General features: G+C 35.0%; 1 protein-coding gene across 1 annotated transcript; it reads right to left on the reverse strand.

The window, feature by feature from the left end:
• Positions 1 to 946: 946 nt before the first annotated feature.
• Positions 947 to 2,037, reverse strand: LOC145098718 (uncharacterized). The gene is made up of 3 exons (XM_079036329.1): positions 1,790 to 2,037; positions 1,456 to 1,574; positions 947 to 1,362 (listed from the first exon to the last, which is right to left on the reverse strand). Exons 1-3 carry the CDS (start codon positions 2,035 to 2,037, stop codon positions 947 to 949), a joined length of 783 nt encoding a protein of 260 aa, XP_078892455.1.
• Positions 2,038 to 15,518: the final 13,481 nt, after the last annotated feature.

The following is a 15,518-nucleotide window of genomic DNA, read 5'->3' on the forward strand; positions in this document are numbered from 1 at the left end:
AAAGTTTAGATGGTAATGGAGTTTTGGTTTTTGGTTTATAACCGTTAGAGGGTTTTTTTTTGCTTTCAATTTATGTAAGGGGTTTTGGAATTGGTGTTATTGTATTTGGTTTATGTATCAGATTAATGTGTAATGGAGTGGTAATGTTAATGGTAATGGAATGCAGTTTGTTATAGTTGATTGTTCAATTTCTTGAATGTTTTTGAAATGCAATTGTTAAGTGTATTGTAAATGCATCTTTAAGATGGTTTTGATTTGCAATTGAAATGTATAATGTTATTAATTGATCTGTGAAGGGTAGTACACAAAACAGATTAATTCATTACCAAAATGTGCATACACATCATTACATGCAAAGTTTTAAAGTGCTTAATACAACCATCATACTAAGTTTCAAAACAAATAAAGACCTACAACACAAGCCTGACTTACGTTTCAAAAGACCTACAAAACAAGCATTACATGCAAAGTTTTCAAGTTCTTAACACATCTTCAAACAAGTACACATGACTTAAGTTTCAAAAGACCTACAACACAAGCATTCTAATAACTACTAAAAATAGTTTTCAGCCCCCTCCAACTTCACCATTGCCTCCCTGCCCTTTACATGCTCTGGAATTGTGCCCTTTGTTATGACACTTTGAACAAGTGACTGCCAGATATTTCCTGCTCAATCTACCAGCTTGGCTGTTTGGCTCATCATCACCCCTCCTTCTTAGGCCTCCCAACCTACACATATTAATATACTATAGTTAAAATTGAATTCATTGCATGTTCACATGTATACTATATATTTCGTCTACTTGAAATACAAACCTGTGTTTTATGTTTTAGTGGAAGTAAAGTGAATGGGCAGTCACTTTTAGGCCACATTGAACGTTCATTCAATTGATCAATTTTGTTGAAATACATGGCTTTCCATGTTGATAGCCTAGCAAGGATGGACCTATTCATCAACATGTGGGGCATTTTCACCATTTTCAATTGTGTCCCATATAGCACAAACAACATGTCTACATGGGAAACCAGTAATCTCCCCAAACCTATAACTGCAACTTTGGTCATTCAAGTTTACCACATACTGATCTTGCCATGTGCTTGCCACTTGGCACTTTCCTGTCCCATTGTATTTAGCCACATACTTAGTTGCATCAGTCTTAACCTTTTCAAACACTGTAGTTGCAGTAGGGGTTAGAAGTCCTTCACACTTATCTATTTCCCTTTGCACCACACATAAACTCTTCATGAGATACTCTCTAATATACTCTAAGCAAGTGATAATAGGTTTATCCCTACCTTTGTCTAGCTTAGAATTGAATACCTCACAAAGGTTATTCAACAAACAATCAGTGTGTGCCCTTCCTGAATAATAGATATTAAGAGAAGACAATTACACATATAGTAAACACACAACATGGAAGATTAACATTTATCAATAAATTTCTACAAACGTACCACTAAAGTAAGATTTAGCCCAAGTGTTTGCTGGGATCTTACACACCCAAGCATGATCCTCTTCATTGATCTTCTTCAACTCATCCATTGCTCTGTTAAAATGATTGACTGTTGTTGCTCTACCACACTCCCAAAAGTGGTCACTTAAGTCTTATCCTTTCCATTGTTTCTTCATGTTTTCCTGGATATGCCTCAAACAGAATCTGTGTTCTGCATTAGGGAATACCTTCTCAATTGCTGGCATTATTCCGTAAACAAAAGTCAATGTATGCAACATCAGTTACCAAAATGTATCTAGAAATAGTACTAAGAAAAAAAGTTAGGTGATACATACCTTTTGTCTATCAGAAATGAATATAAGTTTGAATTTGCTCCCAGATCCAAATCTTCTCCTAACAGTTCCAAGAACCGGGTCCAACTACTTGTTGATTCCGTCTCTACCACTGCATATGCTACAAGGTATATGCCATTGTTTGAGTCCAACCCTACATCAGTCAACACTTGCCCAGGGTAAGGCCCCTTCATGAAAGTACTACCCAGGCCTAGAAAATCTTTTAACCTAACTTTGAATCCCAACTTCATGCACCTAGACAGACATATATTCTTCTAAAATTTCTTGTGGTAATAGACAGGGAGGTTTCTGGATACACATCAATCCGAACTGTTGAGCCAAGATTAGTGTTTAGTAGCTCCAACACATAATCCCTCAAAAATTTATACTGTACTTGGTAGTCCCCACTAATGATACATTAAACCATTGTCTTTTCCCTAGCAACCTTTTGCAATGACATTCCTAGCTCTAGTTTCTTGCACAACTCTTCGTGTAAAGCTTTTACTAGAATTCTAGGGATATTCTGGATTTGTTGAATTAAGTTTGCTACGTATCTGGAAGTGCAAGCTTTAACCGCCCTTGTTTGCAAACATTTATGCTCATCTTGTACTGTTTTCACCAAACAATTCTAATTTTCATTAGCCCTCGATATTTGGACTGCCCATGGACATGTACCTTTATTGGCAATTACATCTTTACCCTTGCACTTTGCCCTACTTCTAGTTGAGGGCCCACTACCATCAACTACTTTGGATGGATTACTTACAACACCTTTACATTTCACCATAATCCGGATTTTGTCATTTTTTGCTAGGTATAAAGACCTCCTTATTGCTACAACATGTGAGTTCATGTAGTTTTTAACATCACGCTTGGTTTTGAAGACTTGGCCAATCTGAAATGGTTTTACATGAACCTCTCCATGTGAGCATGTACTTGACTTACTCAACTCTTTTAGCAGTCTCTTCCTATCATCTTCATGAAATCCAAAAAATTAATAATCATCAGTCGCAATAGCTTCCAACTCATCATCAACCATGTCATTCCTTTCATCTTTTGAATGATTGTTTAAGATCCCATGTTCATCTACATCAACAACATTATGGAATTCACTCATGTCTACATCTACATAAAATTGTATGTTAGAATCATCCACATTGTATTCAATGTCATCAGAATCATCTCCACTACCCTCAGAACCATGGCCACTCTCAGAATAGAAAGCCTCTCCACTATCATCATTCACCATACCTTCTAGATAATCCACTTTTGGTTGTTGTTCACATGAATTTTGAACGTTAAACTCAACATCATAATCAGCATAAAGTGAATAATCCTCTACAAATGCTTCAAAATAATCAACTGTTGCAGTATTAGCTACATCATCAGCTTGGCAGCTTGGTTCCTGTACATGGTAAGTTCCCACTGGTTCTTCAGTTTCAACTGCAGTAGTGATCACTTCTTCTTGAGTTTCAATTTCATGATTGACCATTTCCTCTTGAATGACATGACTTTGTTTGCTAGTTTGTGACCTTATAAATGGCAGAATACTCTTTGAGTAATCATGCCCTTCATCAACATCTAATACTTGTGACTGCTCATAATCAGGGTCCATAGACTTTTTTTAGATCAATCTTTCTACTACGTGATCCTGCTTCTCTCCTACAAGGTTTCTTTCTATTCATTTTAGGTAACACACTATCAGGCTCCAACTCTTCAATAACAACTTTAGAAGGAGACTTGTAATAACTAGCTACCCTTGTCTGACCAGTTTCAATATACACCCTTATAAGTCTGTGTTTAGGGACATATGATACCATTTTAAGTACATCTTGGTCATTACCTAAAGTCATTAAGCCATATTCTAAAGGGTATTCAGGGATACATAAATGGTAGTAAAGGGTTTGCTCAGTTTTGTACCTTAGTTCTCGGACCATGTCATCAAGCTCATGAACTAAAAATAAATCATTGTCAACATCATCTATATATGCTACAACACCATCAACGTATTTCCTTCAAGGTGCTTTGGTGAAGACACCACTGTAGTGTATCTTCAATGTGAAATAGTTATCATATCCTTCTGCAAACACAAAAAAAGAGTAAAGTCAATGATTTCTCTACGTGAACACAATCGACCAAGAAAAAACAAGTTTTGTTGTAGTATCGTACCGTATCTTTTTCCTAAGTCCTGCACGGTTGCAATTTTTTCTCGAAAACACCATATTGATAGCACCATTGTAGTTCCTTCAGCTTAAACCCTAAATCCCAATTTATGTTCTTGCTTTTATGATGAGAATGAACCCGATGATTACAAATGTAACTCGTTATCTTCTTGGGAGAGGGACGGGTAGTGAGTTGACGTGCAAACAATAGGTAATTATTTCATATTAATGAGAGAAGGTTACAACTAAAATGACGAAATTACCCCTGCAATATAATATTGAAAAATGATTTAACGGTGAAATGCTAACGGAGTGAGCCGGAAGGACCAAATCTTAAAAGTTTTGAAACCACGGGGACGATCCGTGAGGTTTTTGTAAATTAGGGACCAAACTTCAGATTTTCGGAAACCACATGGACCTTTTTTGAAGTTTTTTCTTTTAATAATAATCTCACCTTCTCTTCTTTTCCTCAAAAAATATGACATGTGTATGTAAAATAATTAATTGTAGCAGTGAGCTTAATATAAAACATCTAGGGTCTATTTGAAAACATGTTTAAGAAAATATTTATGCTTTTCAAAATTTTAATTTAAAAGAAATTGTGAAAAGTTACGGTTTCAATCACGGATTTCCAAAATAAAATATTCAGAGTTAAAGTTTGTGGAAACATTCATTGGTCCCAAGATAGTAAACTTAGTTAAATATGAAAGTAGTGAGGTTGTTAACAATAGACACATCAAAACACTTATTTAAGCGCACTGCACAAGTTGTGGTATTCTCAAAATCCAAGCTAAAGTCTTCTACTTATTGACTCTAACTTCAACCTAAGGATATGTCAAAACAAGTTAGGCAATAGATTTTTCTAATGAGAATACCTGAGGTGGATTCGATCATTTTGAGTAAAAGATAGCAATCTAACTTATCTGAATCAACCTCCAAAAAATCATTTCCAAAAAAGCAAGGTTTTTATTACCGAAACCTTATCAAGCATCGTTTCAACATATTATGATTTAAAAGGGATCCAAAGTTCAATAAAACCATTTTGAATAGGTTGAGATTTAATGACCCAAATCAACTTTCAAAATATACAGAAATCTTAGCTAACTTTTGTTAGTTAAACAAAATCAAAAATCAACATAGTTCAACAATAGGATAAGCAAATAACAACATTAATGTCATGCAACATGAAACTATCCCCAAAACCAATTATGAATCTCACAAGTTTGATGGTTATGACATGAGTATGAAGGAGTATATTCCAAACATACATCATATAATCATGAATGAGTGTATTCCAAACACAATTAATGGGGATGTTGAAAGAAGGAAAGTATTCCAAACAAACTTTTCCTAAGTCCACATCATAGACTAGGTATTAATGAACTATCACATGAACACCACACAAGGGGTAGTTATCACGCTTGCGTATAGTAAGGATTTTCTAGAATCACTCACTGTCATCTTACATCATAATGGTCAATCTCGTATCGATATAATAAGGGACTCAAACGGACACCCATCCTAAAATGCATGCACATGTTTAATACCTTAAATGATAATTTAATCATAGAACTGATAGGTTTTCTAGGTTATAAAAAAATTCATGTGTCGGAAAAACACTTGAACCCTTAAGTTCACATGCAACCTAGAAATGATCTATGATTTCTCTATTGATAGCAATAACCCACGAATATCAAGAAACCCTAGAGAGAGGCTATGAAAATCGAAATTAACATAAAGATTAGGGTTACATACATTTTTATTATTATAGAAAATAATAAAATCAAATCCTCTTGAAGTTCCTTGAAAAGCAAGCACCAAAAGGATGATACATCTAATGGCTCACACCTAAAACCAGAAACCTTAGAACGAGGAAGAGATAGGATATATAAAGGAATTTTTGTTCCTATTCCTTTAGGTAATATGGTGAATGGAAATTGCAAGCCAATGGGTCCTATTTATGGTTTAGGTAAGTTGCAGGCAAAACAAGATTTGAATTGATTAAAGAATAAATTTAATCCTAATTCAAATCCTTTACTTTTATGCAACCAAGAGGCTTCCAGAAACCTTAGGAAACCCTCCAAAACCATCCATACCATGGAGGGTTCTAGAATTGCTTCTTTTTTTCAAGTGTTGAACAATTACAATTCACCCCTTGCACTTTTAATTAATTCTAATTAATTCCAAATTAATTCTGATTAATAATTACTTAATCTAATTGATTTCACATTAATTTATTAATCATATAAATTAACAAATTATTTATTTAACAATTGACCTCATATTAATTTAATAATCACATAAAATATTAACAAATCAATTGTCCATTTCCATTTAATATATTAATCACATAGTATATTAACAAATCATTTTTCCATAATTTCTAATTATTTTATTAATCATATAATAATCTAATAAATTATATTTCTCTCTCCTAATATCATTTCAAGCTATTTTTAGTCATGAGGACAACTCAAAAATGACTTTGCTTCTAATTAGAATATACCAATTTAGTTACTAGCTTAGACACCTTAATCCAACAGTCTCCCACTTGGATAAGTTTGTAACTACAATTGCAAGTATAGACCTTGAACTAAACAAAAAAGAGTGTTTTCCAAAGCCACTGCCAAACTCTGATTTAAATCAAACGTTGGCCCTAAGATAAGTGATCAACTATTCCTTCGTTCTACAAGATATCTTATGAACCGAGTCATGAATTAAATGATCAACCTCATGTTTATTTATTCTGTTTCCCGACTTCCCAATTTGTGATCAATTCATACTACAAAATTGAACACATCAATTTAGTCCGGGCCAGGCGCCTAGTTTTTATAGATCAACTAAAATTACTGAGGGACCCAAAGATATCGTTTTTCCTTATTCAGGCAAAAGGAACGAATCACATTAACTATGTAGTCATACAATTTACATATCAAATCACACATGGAACAACCCTTTATAACATCAAATTATGAGATGTGTTTGAGCAAACCAATGCACAACTGATTTGCAAACTATGAACTATATATATTTGCTTTAAGAATATAAGATATTATCGTCTTAGAATTACTTGTGATTGAATCCATGAAGTAATCTCTATGCATGGGTTTATCCAATATGTAAAATATTTATTTTCAAAGTAATCAAGAATATTGTAGAAATTCCAATTGCAATGTCTTAACCTCAATCGACAATCTACAATCTATTCATGACAGTCTTAATTAACTACTTACTTCCAAAAGTATGAACGACTGTGAAATTTTGGATAATACTAAAATTACTCAAGTAAGTAATACATGCAAAGAGAAACACAATAATAAATCAATTAAATATGGGATCATACACATTAATCATAAACAAATCCTTATTATTTAATCACCATAACAATTACGAATTTATTCATTATATATTGTTTTGCGTAATCAACTAACCACTTGAATTAAATAACATCAATCATGCCATGTTGTGAACATGCATACTATGCCTCTCGATGGTCCTTCCTTTGTGAACATATCGACTAGACATCACTCCAATGATGCTCATTTCACAATTCCAAATTCTTATCGTTATCTAAGATGTAGTGGAATTTCATCTTTACATGCATTGTCCTTCTGTGATGTCGAGGTTCTAAAGTCATAGAGACTGAGCCTTCGATATTACAAAATGTTCTACTAGAACTTGTTACCAGAAACAATTCCATGGTTATAAACTTTCAAATTCAAGGTGCATTTCTTGAACACTCCTCTTGTATTAAAGTTTCCAACTCACATGTAGATTTTTCAAACATTTCCATATTCCCATATGACCATCAATTTTAACCAAGAATCATCTCAATAAAAAAGGTGTCACTATGGTCCTTCCAAATAATGTCATACTTCCAACTATCCACAAACAACTAGTCTTTGGTAAACCTCAAAATGTTCTTGACAGTTGTTTAACAACTCTAGTCACATGAAATTCTAATCCTTTTCACGCAATGCTAAGAGCATTTGAAAAATAGAATAATTGAATATTATAGCATATGTAGTCGATCCTATATCCGAAGCATATAGGAATCGATTCATTATTACAAGGGTTAATATATTTTCATTCTCTTGCTATAACATTTTCATATATAGAATCTCCAATGTTGAAACATTTCAACATGCTATTCATATATGCCTTTGACTAAGTTATATTAAGCTATACAATATAAATCTTTAGATTCATAATGAAGTATGAGTGCACTTTCCCTTAAGTCCGCTATAGCAAAAAAAAAATTTGAACTATGCAATTTGCAAAAAACAGAGACATTGTTTCCTACGAAAAATGTTGTCAATATGCAATACCAGCATAACAATTATGCTCCAACTAGCTTTGACAAGTACACAAAAATCAACCAGACTTGTAGAAATCAATACCCTTTGACTTTCTCATAGAATTTCATATTCGTAATTCATGATGCTACGTCAAGCCTCTAATTAGGCTTCTTAATCTTATGCACTTTATCCGGATAGTGTATATGTTCAAAATATTTCAAGACGTGATAAACATATCTCCTGAAAGTTTAAACAATCCCTTGCCATTCCTCACAATTTAAAATATGAAAAGGGATGTCGTAATCATATTGTGAATTTGAAAATGCAATTTACACAACTAATATTCATATAGATAAGATCTTCAAAATCTATTAATGAAAGTATTTCCTCATAACCATTTTCATGAATTAGAGCGAAACCTTTTTGTCACCTAGATTCGAAGGTGCATACGTTCCCATCCATGTAGAATTCTCATTTTCAACCTACAGTCATAAGACAAGGTTTAGGACAAACCAAAATCACATTTAGTTCTCCTTCATGGACTGAACTTCTCTTAATCTAAATTTCTTGCCTTATGGTAGCTTAAAAGGCCCACCAGTTCTTCCATGTTGTTAGTAGCTCACCCATATTAATCAGTGTACTTTCATCGACCAACGTGCTTAGCCTTTTGTAGTTAAATGAATAACATTGTAACGATGTGAAAGTTTAAAACATTTTTTTCATTTTTAAAATGCATACTTTTCATAACACTTGTAAAACAATCTCATTTGTTCAATTGTCAAAACATAACTCCATATTTGAATAATTAATAATCTAGGATCCTCAAACATAACTCTTCCTCTGGTGTGTACTGATAGGTTTTGGTCCTAAGAACATCCTATGTGCTCATACAAACCCTAATGCTTGGATCTAGGTTTCTCTATTGTACATGCAAGTTATCCAAGACTATAAACCCTAATTCTAGCATTCAAGTAATCATATTAACATGAGAATAGGTTTATAATATTACCTTGATTGTTATGTAGCAATAACAATCCTAAATCTCCTTGTATTGACTTTAGAAGGCTTAGAGTCACAAGTGTCACTCCTCTAATGGTTCACAAACACCATAAGCAAGAGGATGAAGAGGAGAGAGGATGGAGGCTGCCCAAAACGTGTTCTAACCCTAGAAGAGATGTTCCCCAGGTTTTTGAGCCTTAAGGGTTCTATATATAGGAGGCAATTAGGGTTATCTAACAAGGAAACCCTAATTTGGATGCTTAAGCCCTAAGCAACCCATGGAGCCCTTTCCTTAAGGCCTTGGACGATTTCATATGGGCTTCCCCCATAGAATTCGTCCACCTTATAATAAAAGGCAATCCATGGCCCAAATTGCAATTATCTTATAATTACAATTCCACTCCCTTAAGTTTAATTAATCTCTTTTAGTCACAAAACTAATTACCAATTAATTATTGACTAATATTAATTAAACAATATGATTTCTCCTTTAATATATTATTCTCATAATATATTAATAAACCATATTTAATCCTTTCTCTCCATAATTAATCCTATCAAGTTGCTTTGGTGAAGGCAACCCAAAAGGACCATGCACCATCGGGTCAAGTACATACCAAAATAGTTATGGACTTAGACACTAATCCAACATGTACAATCAAGCCGGTGTCGTCCCGCTAACCTGAAAACCTGAAACACATAACACATAACACTGTAAGCACGAATCTTAGTGAGTTCCCCAAAATACCACATACAACATATATCAGCCACTCGAGGCTATAACTCTGTGGACCCTCTGGTCCTAACTCTATGGACCTTCCGGTCCTAACTATGTGGACCCATTGGTCCTAACTCTGTGGACCTTTTGGTCCTAAGCTCGTTGGACCCTCCGGTCCGGTCTGCTTGAGCCTTCCGACCTCATGAATCGTTGGACCCTCCGGTCCGGTCTATAAACTCGGTATAGCATAAATCACAAAGACATAATGCATATCATGTCACATACAATCAGGATAACATAATACTCAATGTAAGCACATAAGACCTGCGTGTCACACATAACTACCACTCAAGGTAAAGTATAGTGAGAAGACTCACCTCGAATGAAGAACAGCTCCTATAAACACTGCTGCCACGCACCGACCTCTAGCTCTGTGCCAAACCCACAATTATCTAATTAGGAGCTAAGTCCAACCTCTCGCTATTTGGGTCTAAAGATAGACCACCTACCAGCCCATTAATGCCCTGAACCCATTGGGCCCACCAAGGCCCAATAATAAATGGACCCTCACACAGCCCAAAACCTCAAACTAAAAGGCAAGCCCAACCCAAGGGCCCCAAAGCACACATATACACTTCTCTGGTCCAAGACTCTATTGCATGAAGCCCAAACTCCAGGCCCAACACTCAAGGCCCAAAACATAACTCAAAAGCCCACAGAAGGAGTTACGTGGGGCGTACCTCCTTGGTACGCTCAGCGTACTCAAGCGCGCCTGAAACTGATTGGGGACCTCAACCTACTACGCCGCGCGTTCTGAGACTTACCCCCAACGTAAGTCCCAGACTTATCCTTCCTCTATTTTTGGTATGAACAGATTAAGTCATGGGCTCATATCACATATCTAGGCTCTCTACTGCCTCTTAAGTCATAAATTCGAAACCTTTAAGCCTTTGCGTGGCTATAAAGGTCACCAACCACTTCCAACATATAACATCTTTCCCCATTAAGCCCTAATCTCATGCATGACTTAGTCTCAACGTCCAAGATTGGATTTTTATGAACCCACAATGCATAATACACTGAAATAAGGCAGATTCTAGCTTATGGAGGCCATTTACTCAAAAGTCTCCATCTTGGGACCAAAAACCCTGAAAATTGGTCCAAGAAGCACACAACCATAATAACAAAGAAAGTTCTGAGCTTTTTACCTCCAAGTGAAGCTTCTCCCTCTGTAGAACTCAAATCCAAGGTTGCACTCCAACTTCTAGCCTTCACAAGAATCTCATCTTCTTCTTTACTAACACACAAAGGCACTTTTAGCTCCAAAAACACTCACACCAGCTTAGAACGAAGGTTGTCTCTCTTTTAGGGTTTCACTCACTCAAATGGTGGCTGAGGATAAGGCCATAAACTTCTTTATATGGGGCTCAAGTCTAAATTAGGGTTTTGCATCTGGTTCGGTTACGCCCAACGTAACTTTGGTACTCCCAACGTACTTCATGGAGTCCGCGTTTATTATAAGCGAATGAGTACGCCCAACGTACTCCTTTGCAACATTTTCCATTTAGGGGCTTCTCTTGACAATTTGGAGAAGAGGAAGGGTTAAACAGATATACCCAAATTCCCGGATGTTACAAACATAGAACTCATAGGCTTTTCCAAATCAAATGGAAGTGCAAAGAAAGTAGAATGTATCAATAAACACAACAGGTTATCACCCTCAAGTCGCGTGCTAGTGATAACTAAAAGGATCATTGTCGGTTGACTCTTGAAACTCTCAAGATCAATATGACTCCCACTGACTTCTTGACATATAAGTTTTCTCTTAAGAAACATTCCCTAACGAGCTAAAACCAATATTCAAAAGTTTGTGCAAATTTCCGATAAGAAAACACTTCATAGAATAGGTATCAGTTTATCTTTTGTTTCTCGATCAACGAAAACATCACAACTCCAATTCTAAATGTGCTAGAGTAAGAAAACATAATTACTCCACATATTGTGAGGTGTTGTTATCCTTCTTAGTTTTGAAATGAGTTTCAAAATACGATTTACAGTTACTAGTGCATGGCTCTAAAACTTTGATTGGAACAAAGTATGACTAATTTATGATCGAACCATTTCTAACAATGTTCGATTCCTCTTCTTAGTCATACAATTGCACTAAGATGTTCTTGGAGGATTAATTGTGATAAAATTCCACAATTAATAAGATGATCATAAAACATGATATTAAGGCACTCTCATTTCTTTTCAGATTGGAAAATCTTTTATCTTTCTGCGTAATAGATTATCCCATTCGTTCTGCTACTCATGAACTTTTCAGAAGTATCAAAATTCTATTTAATCATATAAACAAAACAATATTTACTGAAACATCAGTAAATCATGACGAATAGATTTATCATCACTTGTGGTGGATCTGAAGAGTCCATATCAACATAAACTAGATCCATTATTCCTTCATTTGACTCACATAAGTGTGTGAAAAATGAATTAAGTCATAATTTTTTCAATGACCAAGATTCTCATATATTATACAGTTCGACTTGTACAACACCAAGTATCTGTCCTACTGGTGATGAGATTTCTTTTCATTTGGTCAATTATGACAATACCACAAGCGATACCATAAGAATTAAATCCACAATTAATATTTTTTTATTAGAAACATAACCAACACTTTCATTAATGTCATTGCAAAGAAATAAGATAAGGAAACTACGTAAACCAAAATTTCTCTTTTATTGAAATAAATGAAAAAATTGGAACTAGTCCTTACAATCCATGGAATGAAAAACTATGTTTCTAAACATCTCCGAAGAGTAATAACAATCTATTATATTATCTTAACTCCCTAGTATTAGCTACAAATTCTGACCATTGAACCATGTGACCAAAGTCCATTTCTCACGATCAGATTTAGGTCACTTTGCTCAATCTTCCTTCTTTCTTTTAGATTTTGTGATACCATCAAAATGCGATCATCACATTATGTATTAAGAGTCTAAGAATAGGAATTTATGGAGTTAGATAATGGATGTTCCTGAAGTAGAGTCACACGACTTGACTATACTATCTTTAAGATCTTTCAGGTATTTTGGATAGCTTCGTTCCAATTTCCCTTCAATTGGCAGTAGAAACAAATGGACTCATTGGGTTCAACATGTGGAATGATCTCAAAACGAGCATTTCTCTTTACCATACAATCAAATAGTTTGACCTTGCCGATCTCTTTCGATTGGGAAGAGGAATCTTTTCAAGATCACTAATGTTACCATTGCCAATGTCCATGAAATTCTTGGAATTAGACCCTATAAGCATTTATAATTTAGTTGTGTTCTTAAGCATTTATGCTTCAACAACCATCAACATATAGGTCAGATCAATTAGGGTCGCATCGAGATTCCTCATATGAAAGTTCTTAACGAACTGACCATATGACTCATAATGAGAAAAAAGAACCAAATCATTGGCTTGCTCCTTTGGGAGTACGACACCCATCCTTTCTAACTTGTCAATTTACGACTTCATTTTCAGAACGTGCGCACACACAAAATTTCCATCTTCATACTTACATGCCAAAAGTGCTTGAGTTGTTTCATATCTTTCGACTCGTGACATTGGGAGAGTCACAGGAGAAGGATGTGGAAGAGTTGAAGAAGGATGATGTCCAATTCCACTATTAGCCAAAGAAAGGAACACATTTTCACCTTGATTAGAATGTGGAAGATCATCTCCAGATGATTGAGGAAAAACATTTCCCAAAGAACGAGGAAGATCATCATTGTCTTAATTTGACATCTAATATTGGAAGAAAAGAGAATTCAAGTAAAACATGTATATTTTGTTCATCCAACATAGATATCAAGAACACAAATAATATGCACACATAGCACGTAATTTATATTAAATACTTCATATCTATGTGTAAGATGAAAGTAACTATGCACTCACTTGTTAAAGTGATGACTTGAAACTCGGGCAGCGTTTCGCTTCTAACAATTTTCTTTTCATTCGACGAAACCTAGTATCATTATTACTAAATTTTCGTCTAATATTTATTGCGACTAATTATTAGTCTAAATTCATCATTAACTCAAAGTCTAATGTCATGATCTATCACGTAAGGGACAAACAGGTAGGATTATATCAGAGGTAGGGTCCGTTTGGTATACGAAGTATACTGTTTGGAAAACCCACTTTAAACACCTCACTAAATCACAGCCTAGACATCATCCCCGTAAGTAGATCAATCAGTATAATGACTTTGAATCATTGACAAATCTTGTTTATAGGTTCATAATAACGATAATGAACTTAAACATAAGTTATACTTAAAGTAGGGTAAGCATAACTCACTTACAAGGGGGTTTAGCGAGGAACCGGGCTCTGCTCGGACAGAACTTCTGAGCCAAAAGCTCTTCTTATCGGGGCCTTCTAGCGCTCTGGGACTCGCCTCTAACACTTATGAAGTTCTAGGGAATGGAAGAAAGGGTTTGAGGTTATGGGGAGAGATTGGTAACAAAAGGTGTGAAGAAAATGAGAGATTTGCGACTCTATTTATAGGCTAGGAAAATGCATTATGCGGGGCGTAATTTTGAAGTACGTTGGGCATACCAAGCCCTACACTGGACGCACGCAGGCCACGTGTCAGCATCGTGTGCAAAGTCGTGGGGAAGATGGTGGGGTTGAGATCTTGCCACGTGTCAGCCTCGTATCTTAACCCATAATTTAATTATCTTCTAAATTCCGTAACTTTTGCATACGAGCTCCATTTTTGACGATCTTTATATCCACGCATAAGTAGCGACGTGATCTACAACTTTTGTTTAGACTCTGTCGACTATTTTTTACTTTACTTTTAAAGTTATGTTTTAACAGATTTAGACAATTAAAGTCCGTTAAAAATTCATAACTTTGTCATTCGATGTCCGATTTCGACTGTCTTTATATCGTTGCGCTCCTATTAACGAGATCTTCGATTCTCATTTAGATTGCGTCGGCTAAAAAATCGATCTAGCTAAAATTCGATTTCCGGGCTGCATACTGTTATGTCAAATCTTAGAAAAATCATAACTTCCTCTAACGAAGTCAGACTTGGACGTTCTCTATATGCATGCTCTCGGTTTAACGTATACTATGACTTTCGTTTAGATTGCTAACGGTAAAAAGTATTTTATCGCGAACTCACTTTTTATGATACACAGCATCGTGCCGGTTTTGTCGCAAAACTTTGACGAGTCATAACTTCTTCGTTATAAGTCATATTTCAACGTTCTTTATATTTCCGGAATCTTTGTCACAGCTACTTCAACTTTCTTCATTGATATTGGGTCTATTTATTATTTTATTTTTTGACATATATTTTTATTATTATTTTATTACATCGTTATATTTACATATGTAGCACATAAATCACATAATACTCAAATAAATCTTCTTCGTTACTTCAAAATAGTTGAAAATTGTTGACCATAACTATTATATTATCTTATTAATGTTTAGCTAAAAATGCGGTTAGTCTTCCTTCTTGTAGTGATAACAATGAGTAC

This window comes from Lactuca serriola, chromosome 4, assembly GCF_051521515.1.
Source record: "Lactuca serriola cultivar US96UC23 chromosome 4, Lser_US96UC23_V15, whole genome shotgun sequence".
In the NCBI taxonomy this organism is placed as follows: Eukaryota; Viridiplantae; Streptophyta; class Magnoliopsida; order Asterales; family Asteraceae; genus Lactuca; species Lactuca serriola.

Coding starts and splice junctions, on each gene's coding strand:
- LOC145098718 (XM_079036329.1), bottom strand. CDS start 2,037: ATGAAGTTGGGATTCAAAGTTAGGTTAAAAGATTTTCTAGGCCTGGGT. Junction 1,575..1,789: donor TCATTTCTGATAGACAAAAG/GTATGTATCACC, acceptor GGAGTGTGGTAG/AGCAACAACAGTCAATCATT. Junction 1,363..1,455: donor GGCTAAATCTTACTTTAGTG/GTACGTTTGTAG, acceptor TCTATTATTCAG/GAAGGGCACACACTGATTGT.